The sequence below is a fragment of the Salminus brasiliensis genome, chromosome 8 (assembly GCF_030463535.1).
Source record: "Salminus brasiliensis chromosome 8, fSalBra1.hap2, whole genome shotgun sequence".
In the NCBI taxonomy this organism is placed as follows: Eukaryota; Metazoa; Chordata; class Actinopteri; order Characiformes; family Bryconidae; genus Salminus; species Salminus brasiliensis.
This window is the reverse complement of record NC_132885.1, coordinates 7,639,593-7,657,806: the sequence shown is the minus strand read 5'-3', so window position 1 is coordinate 7,657,806 and position 18,214 is coordinate 7,639,593. Positions and strand designations below refer to the sequence as shown.

Below are 18,214 nucleotides of genomic sequence, written 5' to 3'. Positions count from 1 at the left end.
CCCTAGCAGACATAACAAACCAGTACTTCTCCTTCTGAAGAGTGTTTAGCTCCAGTTTGGTTCAGCCGAGGGAGTCCAGCTTGTTTTTGAGGGAGTAAACAAGGTGGGGAAAAGACTAGTATTAGCTTTTAGCCTGGTGAGGATCCCTGTTTGCCTCGGCAGCTTTTGCTTTGTCTTGTGCCAGGAAAAGCTGTAATCACGAGGTCTGATTCACGTGGCAACGCGTATTTCCATAACTTGCAGAGCCTGGAGATGATGAGCTGCTCTCCAGTATCATCAGCACCAGCATATTCTCCTTGGGATTTACCATTTCTTCTGAAATCAAAGGCATTAGACAAGAGTTCACCATGCTTTTGTTGTAGTCCTTAATGGACAGTGGTTGATTGCATTCAGCAACAAGAGCGTTAATGAGGTCTGGATGTTGGGTGATCATCTCCTCAGCTCATCCCAAAAGTACTGGATGGAGCACCAACCATCATTCCAGAGAACACAGTTCTTCCACTGCTCCACAGCGCAATGCTGGGGGGCTTTATACCCCTCTAGCCCACGTCTGGCATTAGGCAGCATGGTGCCAATAGGTTCATGTTATTTATCTGCTCCAGAGAGTCCTATTCTATTGGCAGGACTTCTCTACAGGGACTGGACAACTGTGTCTGTGTGCATTCACACATCTGTGTCAGCAATGGGTGCAACTTAAAGTAGCTGAATGCATTCATTAGAAGTGGCGTCCACAAACATTTGGACATATAATGGATGCCAGGTCCCTATTCCAAACTCTTACGTACTAATGTGACAAAAACTCACAACACAAACGAATCTCAATTTCTAGGACGTGTTTCCCAAACTCATTGGATCAGAAGTCGGACGTTATCAGCATTTGAGGGCTAGCCTGGTTACGCTAGCATTGCGAGACCATTGGGGGAGGCGCTGGGATGAGTAAGCAGTGGACACTATTGAGCTGCCTGCCTTACTGTGTGCTACGCTCTGAAAGTCTTGTCTCTCACCGCACCTCCACAACTACAGCAGTGACCCGGTGGCTGAGACACACCTTGCGTAACAGAGGGTTACACAGATCACTTTGCTCTTACGCTTCTCTGACGCAAGGAGAGATACTGTTGCAGCGGACGCCAACCCTGGGCGAGGGAAGAATGTTCTCTTCACCTCGACTCCAAAACACTCATACATTCTCCAAGGCCCAGAGGAGCACCCTCTCGCCGTACACAGCTCGCCCTCAGCCCTTAAGGGGGTGTTAATGTGGAAACTAACCTAAATTACGCCAAAGCTCTGAATTGTCCATTGACTGGGGAAAGCGTAAAAGGCAGCACTTTTGCGGCACCAGCCTGCCAGACGTGCGTAAGAGACTGTGCTGGCCTCCAGGAGAGCCTGTCCACTAAGATTACGCTCACTTTCCGCACTCAGTAACACATTACCACATTTCAGTGACCTTTTTCTTCTCTAATATTGTGAGGTAAACTGATACATATATTATAATTCATAATAAAATAGACCCATAAATTATTTCCAATGCTCAGACTGTGCTGGTGTAGGGGGGGGGGGCCCTGTCCTGCCGGATTGGCAAATTTACCACGTCACAAGACTTGCTGGACCATTTCTGTATCTGTCCATTTATCACACCAGGTTCACACAATGTAGATCACGTGACCAGAGGTGTTAATGGGCAGGGTGGGGTGGGGTGGGGTGGGTAAAATAACACACATACAGCACAGCTAATTGAATGTGTCAAATAACATTAGGTTGAGTAGTAACAGTCTATTAATGCTGTTCATAAAAGGTCAACAAAGGTCCCCAAGCTGCCATGTAGGAGACAGGAGTAACCAATCAGGACCATGCATTTTTGCCCCATTTCTGCTTGTAAGCAACCTGGAATAAGGGGTCCTGCATCCAGAAGGCCGTAAACTTTTTTAATTATTCGCAGGTGGAGGCTAATTATGAGCCAATTGTGTCATTAAGGCAACATCTCCATCTGTGTAAACCTGAAGCTTCTATTCACAGGTGGAATACTTACGTACTTACACTACCAGTCAAAAGTTTTAGAACACACTTTGTCCAGTTTTTATTGACATTTAAGCACTTCAAGTCTACTGAATGACCTGGAATGGTACAAAGCCCAGTGACGTCAAATGGTACAAAGGTAAGCAGTAAAATGCCAGGGCTTTTGGAGAGGAAATATGAACTTAAAACTGAAAACTAATGTAAAAAAAAGGCCTTTTTAGGGAACAAGTCATTGGTTAAGAATCTGCAGCTGATCTGTATTAATGGACGTAAATTAAGCTTTTAACATTTATGCCAAAAATGTATCATTTACAAACCTTTACTCTGTATAAAAGCACTGCTGGACCAGACAGCGTGCAACAGACTTCACGCTTCACTGTGAATGGTGAAACCTTTCTAGCTTCACATTTGCTAGTTTAATCTACCTCTCTCTCTCTCTCTCTCTCTTCTCTCCTCTCCCTGTCTTTATTTCTCCCTCCTTCTTGCCTCTTGTAGCGATAGGAAGACTAGGTTCCCTTCCTGTAACCATCGTTTCAAATGAAAAGCCCTCTACAGAGTTTTGTAATTGCAATTTCATGACATTTCATAAAGCTCTGAAGCAGTGGGGGCAGTCATTTTGCAGGGGCGAGGCCATGGCTGTAACGCACATATAGCAAAAACACTGCTTTCACTAGTGGGCGGGGTTAACGAGTCAAGACTGTGATGTAACAGTTTTAGGGTTTTGGAACTGGCCTGTTTTACAGCTCTGTTTTAGTTATGCTAGATTTGCTTTTCAATGAAGAGACAACAGTGTTTGAGGTTGACAGTTTGTCAGTTCCACATACCAAAATCTAATTATTCAGCTATACTAAGACATTTATTCTAGGGTCCCTTAAAAAGGCAAAATGTCTTTTTCTCCTATTACTGTATCTCAGTGGAACTGTCATATGAATATCTGATTTCAACTGCATATTAGCCTTAATAAAATGGCAAGATTATGTTATAGATAAGCCTTAAATTATGAAATGACAAATTCTCAACACACCGCTGCTTCTGCTGTCTGGCATCCACACAAAATGCATGAGCATGTAGCACTTATCAGTGTAATTCTGCTGTTTATGCACTATGATTTAATTTAGCATAGTTCATCTCCTTCTCAAATTAATTCCTGGCTACGCCACTGAGTGTGACCGCAAATTGTATTTTTATTGAGTGCATTTGTGGACACATTCATTCACTGCGAGACTAATAATCAGATCACATCAACACTGTGCACACAAACCTGCTGCAATGCTACTTAAGGCAGTTTAAAAATGAGACAACAGGCAGCTTCTGCAATAATGGAAAAAGGGATGCGGGAAAAAGGGATTATCCAAGGATTCACTGAGACAATGTTTTCCACACCTTCACCACAACATTAAACGATGAAACTTCTCAGAACTCCAATTATATGAGTGTCTAGTGGAAACCATTCCTGGCTTCACCAGAATACCAGAAGATATTCCATCATTTGTTATTTCAGTGATTATGGCGGAAACCTGTCTCAATGGCTGTTCCAGGTTCTCCCATAAATCTCCCAGCTGACGTCCGGTGTCTGTGGGGAAAACAGCGTATATTTTGCATCACTTTTTCATGCCCAATATATTATTCAGTGAGCATGAGTGAGCATCATGCCCTGTGAGACATTGTTGTCCAAGACACCATTTCCCCCGGGACATCAATGCAGGAACTGCTGAAACAGCGCCATATATACCTCAGGAATAGCTACAGTACAGCCTGCGTTTGAGCAAATTTGGCATTAGCAGGCTATAGACCACACCACACATCAGCCTAAGGTGGGGGTGTACTCGGTGTGGAGATCGAGCACTGTGCAAGAAGGCCAAGAACATTCTAAACCAGGGGTCTGCAGTCTCCTACACCATCAGAAGACTCTTGGAAACTAGAGGAAATTGAAGAGTTCTGATACAGGAAGAGCTCAGACTCAGACTCGAATCCACCCCAGCATCAGAAGACGAGTTTAACTCTCTGAGAGTCGACGGCTTGTGCGATAGGAGGCTCACATGACAGCACCTTGTAGCTCATCAGCTTAACACTGTTCCAAGTCTTGGTTTCAACTTTGAGGAGAAGACTTGAAGCTGCAGGTTTGACTGCAGGTAGAGTGGCAGTAAGAACATCATTGCTAAGACAGCAAAATAAGAAAAGTAGCTTGGAATTGGGGGTGTTCTAAAACTTCTGACTGGTAGTGTATGCATTTTTGCAGTTAATAATTGGGTCATAATATATTCTTACTTAAAACCATATACACACACACAACATATGCCTAAATGTTTGTGGACGCCCCTTCCAATGAAGGCAATCAGCTACTTTAAGTTGCACCCAGACACTGCATGAAGATGTGCAAATGCACATACACACACACACATACACACACCATCTGTGGTAGTGAACACACACACACACACTAGTGAATTAGAGGCAGTGAGCACAGACACACACACAGAGCGGTGGGCAGCCAACTGTCAAGGGCTCAACAGTGGCAGCTTGCCGAGCCCAGGTATCAAACCCACAACCCTGTCATAAACAGTACTCTCTATGAACATGAACCTATAGGCAGCATGCTGCCTAATGCCAGGCGTGGGCTAGAGGGCTATAAAGCCCCCCAGCACTGAGCTGTGGAGCAGTGGAAGAACTGTGTTCTCTGGGATGAAGGTTGGTGCTCCATCCAGTACTTTTGGGATGAGTTAGGGAGTTGGGGATGATGAGGTGGGGAGATGATCATCCAACATCCTGAAGTCACTGAATGCAATCAAATCCTCACAACAATGTTCCTCCAAAATCTAGTCAAAGCCCTCCCTGGACAGTAGAGACAGTTACTCCCACAAAAGTTATACGGATCAGTTGTTTTATTTCAGAAGAAACAGTGAATGATGGTGTCCCAATACTTTTGCAAGTTCATGAATCAGTAATGGTCTCCCAATACAGTACGGTGTACACAATACCCAGTCAGTACCCTAGCAGTAGCTATGGTGTTTCCCAGGGCCATAAACTAGAGCTTTATTGGGCTCTCGTTTATTATTGTTGAACCTTTTTTTTTTTTGAGGATTTTAGATCTTAAAACTCAGAACTGCCCATGAGTTCGGACTGGGGGCCTAAGAATAAAAAGCTCTGGGCAGTTCTGGGCACTGAAATCGCATTACCAATGCAAGGGTGACCTCTTCAGGACATTAGTGGCAGATCTGATGGGCTGGCATGTAATTACGTCATCACTTTTTTTCTGAAAGGATCACTGCTCTTAAAAACACAAACTAAACAAACCCACAAACATACGCCTAAAAGGACTATGTAGAAAAGCTTCTTCCCTCACGCCATCACACTTATAAAGAATTGCTGTATATAAGCATCCCTATACTTAACCCTTTACATTATTATTATTATTATTATTATTTTTATTATTATTATTATTTGATTGTTTATAACTTCTTGTTTATCTTATTCTACCATTTTGGAGGGTCTAACATTTAGAGTTTAGCCGACTGATTAGACCTGTAGGTACTTTTGGGGTGAGCTGGGGAGTTGGGAATGAGGCTGGGTGGTGATCATCCACTATTCTGACCTCACTACCGCTCTCGTCACTGAACACAACCCAATCCTCACAGCAATTTTCCAAAAATAATGCCCTCCCTGAGCACTAGAGACAGGTCCTTCAACTAAAGCAGGATGCACCCTTTTTTATCACCCTTGATTCCGTAAGAAATTATGCACAAGCAGGTGTCCCAATACTTTTGTCCATATAATGTACATTGTCTTAAGTGATGGAGCTCCATCCAACCCATTTGTGACCCAGAACTAACCATGCAACATCAGTACCCACCTGACCTCCCTACAATGTTGCTCAGGGCTGATCACAATCAAATCCTCACAGCAATGTTTCAGCATCACGTGTATATTTAGCCTTCCTGGAAGAGAAGAAATTGCATTTCCTGCAGAAATTGGGGGAATTTTAGTCATTCTCATGATTTCAGGAGAAACCTTGGACTTTTGGACCTGTAGTGGAACCTCAATGTGGTTCACGTCTATGAAGCGCCACCTAGCGGCAGGAGCTGGAGCTGGAGCTGGAGCAGGGAAAACACAAGCAGCGAACTTACTGATTAGTCCAGCTCAGCTTTTTTTTCTTTCAAAACTAAAGCCATCAGAGACTTTTCGGACCTTGTCTAGAAATCTACACACCTAGAATACACTGGATTATATTGGAAGTCTCCAAAAACCAACATGCTGAACCCTGCCAACGGGGAGTCTCTGCACGTTGTCACCAACTATGTAGAGGAATATCTGGACCTGGTTGAATCCTTACCGCTGGATCTGCAAAGATGTGTTTCACTGATGAGGGAAATAGACGGGAAATATCAAGGTTGGTCGCTGAGCATGATTACTGAAAGAAACCTCCATATATAAGCCATTAAATGTGTTAAATATGAGTGTAAACACGCTGCTGCGCTCCAATCCACTCCGGGATTTTGCTCCAACTGCCTGGGCAGCTCTGCTGCAGCACAGCTGCAGCAGAGCTGCCCAGGCAGTTGGAGCAAAATCCCGGAGTGGATTGGAGCGCAGCAGGAATCCCGGAGTGGATTCCTACCTTCTGGATTGCTAAATGGCTACGTTGCTAAAAGTATAACTTACGCCCCTTAAAATATATAATACACATGTTTTAAAACACTATACGTTATGGGAAGGATTTAATTTGTCTAATTTCGGCAAAAAAAGTGACATTAAAGGTTTATAATTCGTCTTTTAGAGCTAGATAGCTAACCAGTTCGTAATGCGACTTTTAAACATTTATTAAAACATTAAAACACACAAATATCAACATATCCAACCTTCCAACATGTTAATTAGCTAATAATTTAATAAATAATTCAATAATCTGGTGAAATAGTTAGGAAAAACGTCGGTTAGCGTTCATTAGTAACTTCTTTAACTTCTTTAACTCCGTTTTTAAGATGTTTTAAGGAAGGAAAGGCAAGTATTTAGGGCTTTATTCCGTAGTTAAACTATCTAAGGTGTATTTTATAACTTTTATTGTGGGGTATACAGTAGTATGGGGAGGTAAACGATGGATCTACACCAACATGTAGGCGTGTGAACTGCGGTGAGCCCTGCTGTCCTCTCTGGAGGTAAACACAGGGACCCAACCACGTGGTCTCCAGTACACTGGTGGGGGAACCTAGGGTACTGGGTCAGGAGAACCCTAACATCAAGTTTTCTTCTTATCTCGGGATAAATAAAGCAGTGTAATGCTGTATTAATGAAGAATCACTGGATGAGAGAGATCCTAGGACTAATAGTGAAGTTTGCTGGGGATTTATGATTAATAAAATATCTCACACACATCCACAAAAAGTCAGAAAAGCAAATTGTGTCTCATTAGAGCTGAATTTATCATGATATTTGAAAATAAATCCATAAAATAGTGCCATATCCCCTGATTTAGTGGCAATAATAGGAACCCAGGGCCTCGATGTCCACAGCACAAATATATCCAGTTCAATATCCATAACTTATAACTTAGTAATTCATTTTCTTACGGGACTATTTGTGCCTCATAACTCCCTGCATTTGTATTAAAATAAATAAATAGTCAGATTTATTTGTATAGCTTTTTACAACTGTTGTCGTCACAAAGCAGCTTTACATAATTAGTGATTAGTAAAAGAATTAATAAAAGCAGACATGAAGGATCAAAGACCCCCAGTGAGCAAACCAACGGCGACAGTGGCAACAAAGCACTCCCTCAGAGCTGGAGGAAGAAACCTTGAGAGGAACCAAGACTCACAAGGGGGACCCGACCCGTCCTCCTCTGGTCAGAACTATTCTCACCTTCTCAAAACAACTATACCTCGATGTCTCGGGCAACATGTACCAGAATTATATGAAAACATCTTTCTGTAAAGGAACTTTAGAGACTGTTATTAAACTTTACAGACGTCTAGGTCTAGTTTACTACTGGAAGCTCTTCTGACTGTGTAGACTTATCTAAAATTTCTTTTAAGAGATTTTTTAAGATCCCCTTTAAGAGAATGTTCTGGAGAAATATGAGAACAGGCATGAGGTTTTCTACACTGATTTGACAGCATGAGAGCAAATGTCTAAGATACTGACTTATATAAAAGAGATCTTGCACTTTTTTACTGTTAATATTATTTATAAATGAGACAAAGTAGTTAAGTCTTTAGTGAGACAATTAAAAGAGATTCAGTCTCACATTGACTTAAAATAAGACTGGGACCAATGAGACTAGGAGGACATTAGTACAGTTCTTTACTCTGAGAAGGGTTAATGGGACAGGAGCTCCCCACACATTGTAGGAACCTTATTTTAGAGACAGTCATTTTCAATGGGCCTGTACTGTATTTATTACAATATATATAATATTTTTGGGGGGGTACAGCTGGTACAGACACAAACATTTTTGGCAAATTTATAAGTTTGTATTCAACATTTTACAACACTAGTTTGCATGGCTACAATTTTTTCAGTGTTTCAATAAAACTTTTTAAATTGTTTTTTATGGGTTTGGTTTAATGTAGTTGATGTATTTACTTACCAGATACTATATTTTTAGACATCATGTTTGGATTAGCTCAATAAACAAATTGTTTTTATTATTTTAAATAAATCTGAATGTATTTTATTATTATTATTATTATTATTATTATTATTATTATTATTTTATATTATTTTATGTACACTGTCAGTTTTCTGTGTGGGACGAAATATGCACATTGGCTCATTGTGTGACAATGATTATTGGTATTTATGGCTGTGTTCAAACGTGGCTCAGATGTGTCTCACACCACCTCCTGAACCGCTGAGGCAGTGGTGGCTCAGCGGTTAGAGCGCCGGGATATCGATAACAGGATTGTGGGTTCGATTCCCGGGCTCGGCAAGCTGCCACTGTTGGGCCCTTGAGCAAGGCCCTTTACCCTCTCTGCTCCCCGGGCGCTGGAGTTGGCTGCCCACCGCTCTGGGTGTGTGTGTACTCACTGCCCCTAACACATGTGTGTGTGAGTGTGTGTTCACTACCAGATGGGTTAAATGCGGAGGACACATTTCGCTGTACAGTGCACACTGTTCAGTGACAAATACGTGCACCTTTATCCTTTATCCTTTATCCTGAAGTGGTTTGAGTGATGGGATTTGAATCTGGTTTAAATAAGTACTGGGTGTGTTTACACCTGCAGTTTTATGTGGCTTGCCCTTATCCATATATAATCCTGATCCCAAAGAGCCATGAAGTGACTGGGTGTAAACAGGGCCTCATCCTGTCAGTCATAATGTAGTAAATATTTTTTTTATTATCTGAACTACTTAATTCAGCTCATTTATGTTTTTATCTGTCTGGTTTCTCAGAGATCCTGAAAGAGCTCAGTGATGCTTATGAGCGACACCAGCAAGGATCAGACCCCGTGCTGAGGCGCCGTCTCCTCCAGTGCATACAGCGCTCCCTGATCCGCGCTCAAGAGCTCGGAGATGAGAAGATCCAGATCGCAGGCCAGATGGTGGAGCTGGTGGAGAACCGCAGTCGGCAGTTTGAGTGGCAGGTAGAGCTTTTCCAGGCCTGCCAGAGCTCGCCAGAGAGCACTGTGTCTGTGGGCAGTGCTTCTTCTCCTGCTTTAACCCCAGTAACGGTGACACCACTGTCCACTCCACTGCTATCACTGAGCAAACCATGCACAGACAGAAAGCGAGACGAGACACCAGGGTCGGTGGACAAGGCTGGGGCGAAGCGGTCACGAAGGCAAAAGAGCGGCTCAGAGAACCGAGACAACACCAACTACAGCTTGGACCACAGCGAAGACGTCAGTGTGGCAACGCCAAAAGATAAGAAGCCCAAGATGTCAACGTCATCGTCGGCCAAAAAGAGGAAGAGGTCAAAATCCAAGCAGGATCGAGAGGCTTCGCCAACGGACCTGCCCATCGACCCGAACGAGCCCACCTACTGCCTGTGCGAGCAGGTGTCCTACGGAGAGATGATATGCTGCGATAACGACAAGTGCCCAATCGAATGGTTTCACTTCTCCTGCGTTGGCCTTCACCACAAGCCCAAGGGGAAGTGGTACTGCCCAAAGTGCAGAGGAGAGAACGAGAAGACCATGGACAAAGCCTTAGAGAGGTCCAAAAAGGAGAGGGCGTACAGTAGGTAGCCTCTTACCTAGTTTCCATCTGCACACCCACCTGTTGACCCTCTTTATACAAGTGTTTCTAAACCCTAAGTCTTCTGGGCCCAAGTCTACATTTTTGCTTTTCCCTAGCTCCCAACATACACCGTATGGACAAAAGTATTGGGACACCTGCTCATTCATTTACTGTTATTTCTGAAAGCAAGACTATTAAAAAAGAGTTAATCCTGCTTTTGTTGGAGTAACTGTCTCTACTTTCCAGGGAAGAAGGCTTTTTTGCTAGATTTTGGAGGAGCTTTGCTGTAAGGATTTGATTGCATTCAGCGTAGTTAGTGAGGGCAGGATGTTGGAGGATCACCACCCCAACTCATCATCCCCAACTCCCCCCACACATTTCAAAAATATTGGATGTTTGTAAAATACCTTGCAAGTACACTCAAAAATTTAGAGCAATGCCTTAAAAAAAACATTTTTGGGTCCATTAAGACGCATGTTTTTCCTGAGAGGAAAAACCTTTTAAAGATCTAAAGAACCGTAACTTGATATAAAGGTTCCTCACACTCTCATCTCTACTACAAACATGGATCTTTATGGAACCAAAAAGTATTCTATGGCATCACTCAAAGCACCTTGATTTTTGTACAATAGATGCTAGCTGAGAGCAACTGTGTGGAAAGTCTGGTGGTCCCCAAGGGCTGGGTTGAGAAACCTTGCTTACCGTTACAACAGTGTGGACTTCTGTATTAATGCTAACAGTTCGTTTAGCATCAAGGTGTTCAGTGTTAAATACACCAATCAGCCATAGCATTAGCATCACCTGTCTAATGTTGAGTAGGTTCACAACAGATCTGCTCATTTTCAAGACCTCTGAAGGTGTTCTGTGGTATCTGGCATCCACACGTTATCAGCAGATCCTTCAAGTTGTGAGGTGGGACCTCTATGGACCACAGCAATGAGCCTTAGGTGCCCATGACCTTGTCGCCGGTTCACCGGGTGTCCTTTCTTGGACCACTTTTCATAGGTCCACTGCCCCCACAAGACCTGCCTGACGTTTTGGACATGTTCTGACTCAGTCGTCTGGCCTATTCATCACAGTGTGACACTTTTTGTTGTGCTTTTCCATTTTCCTGCCTTTAACACATCATCACCTTCAAGAACGAACTGTTCACTGCGTGCCTAATATAGCCACCCCTTGACAGATGGGGCCGCTGTAGATGAAGATAATCAAGGTGTTTCATGTCACCTGTCAGTGGTGCTAATGTTATGGCTGATTGGTGTACATAATTATGCAGTTATACTGAGTTATCCAGTATTTTTTCAACTTAATATCTGCTTCTGTGGCATACGACTGATTACCACAGACAGTTTCCTTCACCAAGGAATAAAAAGACCATTGGCTTCTATTATTAGTATTAGTGGTGAGCCAGTATTCTTGCTACTTTTCTGAGGAAAATTATTAGGAAAGATGTTTGACCCTATGCCACAGATTCAGCAGATAGAGATTAGGCTGGGAAACACTGCAGTGTTCTTTTAAGGGTTACATGAGAACTGTAGGATTGCTGAAAAACAGTCATGGCCATCCTACAGACTGCCTTCATGGTCTCTGATCTGTTCATCTGTTCACATTTCTTATAGCAGTGCCATTTCTACACAGTTTTGTATGTTTATCTTTTTCAGTGCTGCAATAAAACTGCAGTTTAAGCATGGAGTTGTGGGCCTTTTCATGAATATCAGCTTATCGAATTGACAACCCAAAACTGTACATTCATCATGTGCTGTTACCATTGTGATTGTGGTCACTCTTTCCATTTTGGCAAGAACTATTCTGTACCCTCTGACTAGCGACCAGCGCAGGGGGGCAGGAAACCAGCACATTGTGTTCCACAAAGGGTTTTTTTTCCCTCTTCCTCCGTTGCTGTGTACAAAAGCACTCGGTCAGTTCAGGGCAAGTAAGTTGCTTTACACGTTGAGATTCAGACTGACTGCTTTGTAGCTTCTAAGCTTTAGAAGGAGCTGTAGAATTTAGGGCTGCCACAACATGGGTAGCTACTCCTGCTGGTTCAGATGGTTCTCTAAACAGTGGCACGGAAGAACCCCTTTTGGTTTAATGAAGGAAGATGTTTGTAAAAGAGATAGGTGTGAGGGTGAAGAAACATTGGGCCTCATTCACCAATAGCTTCCTATGCATTTTCTTAAATTTGTTCCAACAGAAAGTCTAGGTCCAATTCATGACGTGCTTTTAAAGTGCAGAACTGTTCACAGCTCTGCTCTTGTAATGATGGATCTCATTGAGCAAATCCCCCAAAAAAAACATTGGTGAAAGCCAAAATCTTTATGAAAGTGGTGTACGAGGGTTTCAGGAAGAAATTTCTTCTTGAGAAACTGTCAGCAAATAAGGCCCAAGTGCTTCTTCTCTGGCATTGTTCAGATAACCACTTTAATTGTATCAGTAATAACCTACACCAACTAGTCATAACATTAGCACCACTGACAAGCAATCATCTTCATCCAGGAACCAAATTATGATGGCTAGATAACTGGGTCAGATCATCTCCAAAACACTGGGCAGGTCTTGTTGGGTGCACCTAAGGCCCATTGATGCAATCCATGGAGGCCCCACCTCACAACCTACAGGACTTACCAAGGATCTAGCAGATACCACTAGACACCTTCAGAGCCAGAAATGATCAGATCTGCTGTGGCAGCACAATGGGTGTTCATGGTTTGGCTGGTTAGTGTATATGATCTTCGGTAGCAGAAAAATCTGCATTTCAAGTCTTCAGGATAATTTGTTTATTTATTTACAAGTGCTGGAAAAATGACTGACAATCAGTGCAAAATCTGTACATATATTCAGTAGTGTTTCTTATATACAAGATTACTAGGCTTACTATGGGCACACACTCAGGCATTCATGCATGTAACAGCATACAACACCAAAGACTAGGGTTGGCAAAAGTAAAAGAATATCCTGAAATACTGAAGACAGCTGAAGATCACTGTAGTGGGCCAGACCGTGGATAGAATCACATTGGCAGAGCAGGTGTTACTTCAGAGTAGAGAATGAAGTAAACAGCAAAAGTCAGGAATGCACTACCTGGTCTCCCCAAACTGCTCAAACCAACCTCACCCTTGGAGCACTGTTAGCATGTCCACAGTCCTTCACTTGATGTGAGAAAGATCCGAAGACTTGGAGCCGTGTAGCGCTTGCCAGACATAAGAGTTTAAGTTTGAGTGATGTTACTCCAGTGGAGCTCTGTAAATTAATTCATTCGCCAGCTCTGCTACTCACAGTTTCCTTAAAAGGAAAAACAGACCAATAGTTTCTTTCAGTAAAAAGAAAAAAAAAAAAAAAAGGAAAAGGTTGAAGCCATTCAGAGTTTGTAATGTTTGAACATTTGCACCAGATTCAAAATTAGTCGTGCATGAGACAACGTCAACGCAGTCAAACGAACAGAAACCATGATCCTCTATGGCAAAGTAAGTAAAGTGCATAAAAACTTAAAAACAAAAGAAATATCGGTTATATTCTCCCACCAACAGCCACAAAAAAGAAAAACAGTGAGTGTGTGGTCAACTGTCTCTCCAGCTCTGCTCAACGATAGCTGACACCCGTTTCTCATATTCCCGCTTATTTTCCTGATAAAGCTGAGCTGCCTGGCTGTTTGCAGGGCTGTTGGGATTTGGTTCATCTAGGAGAGACTGTAGATATAGAAAAAAATATATATATATTCAGGAGTGAATATTAAAAACAATTGACAATTCTTATCATTCATCTTTAGATATTCCATTATAAATAGATATTCCGTAATAAAGTCAAAGGTCCTGCAAATCAATACTAACTCTTAAAGCAATCATAATAATCATAATCTCAATCATAATGCTCAAATTTCAACTTTAACAGCAGTTTGAACTTATAGTAAAACTAGCTGTTAATGTCCATGTATGTTAATTCTGAGACATACATCAACTGATCTCTGAGCACAATCTGGTTCATCTTCTGCCTGTGTACAAACCCATTGTACATAGAGAACCAGCGGTCACCTGTACGGTGAAGTTCGAGAATTTCCCCACTGCGGGACTAATAAAGGATTATCTTATCTCATCTCAAATGCAAGCAAGTCTCAGAACAGACTGATCACTGAAGCCCAAATTAGGCCAAAAGCCTAATAGAATAAATAGGCTAGATATCAATATGCTGCTTTTGTCCAGTGCTTGCTATCTTTTACTTTCATCAATATTTTTATCTCTGCTTACAGACCTGAATTGAGGTCAGGATAGATGAAACGTCATATGTAGGACTCCAACGATTCTGAAGAATATCCAGGCAAATGCTGCCATCTGCATATACTGAGGACAAACAGGGGAGGACAAAGAGAGTGAGAGTTCAGCAAAACATGTGATAAATGTGATGTTTAGACTATAATATAACCAAGACTATAAATGATCACTTGGATAGCAAATAAAAACGACCAGTAATCCTACAGCTCTTCTGAGCTTCTATAATTAATGCTGATAATGATGAAATAGTAATACATCCTCTGCCCTGAAGATAAAAGCACAAAACACCTTAAAACAAACAATGTCTTGGGCATCAGTTATAATTTTGCCTCAATTGTCACACAAAGAAAACCTTGCATCTCTAAAATAGTAACTTTACAGTAGAAGAAAAAGCATTCTGTCACCGCTCGTCTGGATTCAGGACAAAAATAAAGTGCTGGAGCCAAAAGAAGCGAAAATAAAATGTAAGAAAAGCATCTGCACTCTCAGATCTGTGCAAATATTCGGTCAGAGACCTTTTATAAGGCAAAGGTAAGTAGCAAATGAAAACAACAGTGCTATGGACACTGTTGGTCTTAGATCTATGACTACAAGTGTAATACAGGCTAATCAAGTGCTGTTTCTTTTTTGTATACGGTGCTAAATGCCTTGAAGAAGGTCTACGATCAGAAGCTTGCATATTAAAATGATACTCGTGGATCCGAGTGTGCCCAAAGAACCATTAAAATGCTCAAATGGTGAAATAGTCTGTATGTTTTGCTCAAAACAAAGTCAAAGAACCCCGTCACCCTTTGGTTTGTTGTTGAGTGTGGGTTTGTATGTACAATGGTTAGGTTAAGCAAACATGTACTAGATATCCAACCACATATTCAGGTTCCAGTTCATATGAATTTCCATCATGAAGCTCCAAGACAGGCCAGACTAACCACTCACCATTTGGATGAAACATCTTGGAGACAAATCGCACAGTCGGTGGCTTGTTGGGGTATTCTTCTGTAAACTCAACTGTTAGCTTGAACGTACCTGTGGAGGAGGTTTAAACAAACCAGTTATATTTAACTGTATTCGGTCCGGACAAGCTGATCAACTCTAATAAATCAATCAATAACCGTATGCAGCAAGCTTACCATCTTCAAAAGGCGTGCCTTCTGGGCTGTATGTTTGGAGATAGATAGATAGAGAGGGAGAGAGAGGAGGAGGTGGTAACACATACATTCAGAAGTGATTACATGAGGTAAAAAGATTTGGTCACAAACAAGAAAGAAAGAGCCTTAGCTAAATATCTAGGGCAACTTTATTTGGGACACATAGGTGTCGCTAGCTACCCTCCCAGGCGAGGTGATTTACCTCCAGATCAGGTTACAGCACTTCAAACCACATATAAGCACGTGTGAGTGGCTTACAAATCTAGATCTTCAAATCTATCGATCAGTTAAGGTCTTAAGCTCACAATCACCCTGTAGGAGCCACAAGTGTGGCCTGAAACCTGCGCCTGCGTCCTCCCAGCTTACCCAAAAATCACCGCGTTCCAGATCATGATGTTGTTCTCGGATGGGGCACCGCTGACCCCGGCTGGGGGATCCTCCTGGAGCCTGGGGGAGGAAATAGCATGAGCCCATGACACACGACAAGTACCAGAAGACCAGTAAGGCCGTAAACACCAGATATTAAGCTAGATAGCTAGCTAGCTAGTAGCCACTTTAGCCGGTAGGGTAAAGAGCAGGGCTAACGTCGGCTAGACATCATGTTTTTACGACCATAAATCGCTTAAATAGCTTTAAAACATTTAAAAAGATAACTGCATGACACCCATCATCAGCTCTTAGCTAATAAACACTATTAGGAACGGAGCTAAGCTAAGCTAAGCTAGGCTAGCTGTAAATAGCCACGTTTAGCGAACCTAAACGGTAAATATTAAACCGTACAAACATCAAATCAATGTTATAAGTACGTAGTCAACTTATTTTAACCTCTCAAGCCTTTAAAATGTGTATTATTACATATATATACTCTCTATTTGATGCTAGCTAGATAGCTAGCTAGCTAGCTAGCGCTGACTCCCCATTACTGGTCAATGTATAGCTAGCTAGCTATTAGCTATTAGCTAGCTACCTACCTACATTCAACCTACGATTTAAGCTCTGTCAAACATCTAATATTGATATTTTAGCATTACTAAAGCTTTAAAATAATCATGGAAGTGTCGTAAGTGCTTCAAGCAGCAGCTACAGCTAACCGGCTAGCTAACGCTATCTGAACGGGACCCCGGCGGCCAGCCAGCCAGCCGGCCGGCCAGCTGACACGCTCCCCGCCACCGACACATCACATATTTACCTTTTAAAATCTCTCATAAGTCTCCTTCTAGCAGGTGTCGACATAGTTAGCCCTCTAACCAGGCTCACAAGTACAAATTTACGCTGTATCGTAGAGGAGACCGTCTGGATACCTCCGGTAAACTACAGCTACTCCCCAGCTATCTAGCTACGCTAGTGACTACATGAGGAGTCGCAGGCTGTACCATGTTGGGGACATAGGGGAGGACGGGACTGCTGTGCTTTATTAATTTTTCCTACAGTGAATCTTATAAAACGCAAGTAGAGTTTTTATTTTTTAGTTTCATATGTAAAGAGTGATGATGTAAAATTTGTGCAAAGTGACTAATCAGACATGTGCTAGTGATAGTACTGTGGTGCAGCGCTCCCCTCCTGTGCGCGGTGTTGGGAAAGTCTGTGTTGGAGGAGCAGCAATGACGTGCTGTTGCTTTTTGCGGTGCTGCTGCTGCTGCTGCTGCTGAGGGGGAGTGCAGTGCAGGAGGAGGAGGTGGAGGAGGTGGAGGAGGACTCTGCTGATGGAAATCATCCATTTTTGTCGTGATTTGTGGTCTGTTTTGTGCCTCATTCAGCTTTATTTAATGGGATACTAGGAAAAGGCTCCTGCGGTTTCAGCAGAAATCTGTTATTGGTAAAAGCACAGACCCTGATTATAATGTCAGATATTTACTTTTATTATTAACAAGTCTGTGCAGTTAATTTAGGGTGAGTTAGCAAGCACAAATCCACGTTTTCCCCAATTAATGTTATTGGAAAGGAGTATTTTTAAGATAAGATAATCCGTTATTAGTCCCACAGTGGGGAAATTCTCAGTGTCACAGCAGAAAGAGATAGCAAGACACTCAGTTACAAAAAATGTTGATCATCGGAGTCTCTCTCCCCTCCGTCATGGACATTTACACCACCCGCTGCATCCGCAAAGCAACCAGCATTGTGGATGACTCCACCCACCCTTCACACAGTCTGTTCTCCCTCCTGCCATCAGGAAGAAGGTACCGCAGCATCCGGTCCAACACGACCAGACTCTCAATAGCTTCTTCCCCCAAGCCATCAGACTTCTCAACTCAACTCAACTTCTGAACTGATATCTTTCTGGTACATGTACTCTCTCTCTCTCTCTCTCTCTCTCTCTCTTTCTCTCTCTCTCTCTCTCTCTCTCTCTCTCTCTCTCTCTCTCTCTCTCTTTCTCTCTCTCTCTCTCTCTCTCTCTCTCTCTCTCTCTCTCTCTCTCTCTCTCCCTCCCTCCAACCATTTACCCCAGATAATATAGGAAGCATTTTGCACTAATAACCTTACTACCTCACTGGACTCAATATTTATTACACATTGCATAATTTGCACACTACCCCTAATTATTTATTATCCTCCGTCTGCACTTGTATTGTGTTGCACTTGTGTTCTGTATGCACTGTGTCTGTGTCGCACCATGGTCCT

At 42.5% G+C, this 18,214-nt stretch overlaps 2 protein-coding genes across 2 annotated transcripts; one reads left to right on the top strand and one right to left on the bottom strand.

Annotated features, from left to right (window-relative positions):
* Window positions 1–6,095: 6,095 nt before the first annotated feature.
* ing1 (inhibitor of growth family, member 1) lies at window positions 6,096–10,399 on the top strand. The gene is made up of 2 exons (XM_072685005.1): window positions 6,096–6,400; window positions 9,400–10,399. The coding sequence occupies exons 1-2, from the start codon at window positions 6,262–6,264 to the stop codon at window positions 10,191–10,193; spliced, it is 933 nt and encodes a 310-aa protein (XP_072541106.1). The 5' UTR covers window positions 6,096–6,261; the 3' UTR covers window positions 10,194–10,399.
* Window positions 10,400–12,947: 2,548 nt separating this feature from the next.
* Window positions 12,948–16,940, bottom strand: ube2al (ubiquitin conjugating enzyme E2 A, like). The gene is made up of 6 exons (XM_072685004.1): window positions 16,785–16,940; window positions 15,962–16,042; window positions 15,578–15,603; window positions 15,384–15,473; window positions 14,431–14,519; window positions 12,948–13,871 (listed from the first exon to the last, which is right to left on the bottom strand). Exons 1-6 carry the CDS (start codon window positions 16,826–16,828, stop codon window positions 13,743–13,745), a joined length of 459 nt encoding a protein of 152 aa, XP_072541105.1. The 5' UTR covers window positions 16,829–16,940; the 3' UTR covers window positions 12,948–13,742.
* Window positions 16,941–18,214: the final 1,274 nt, after the last annotated feature.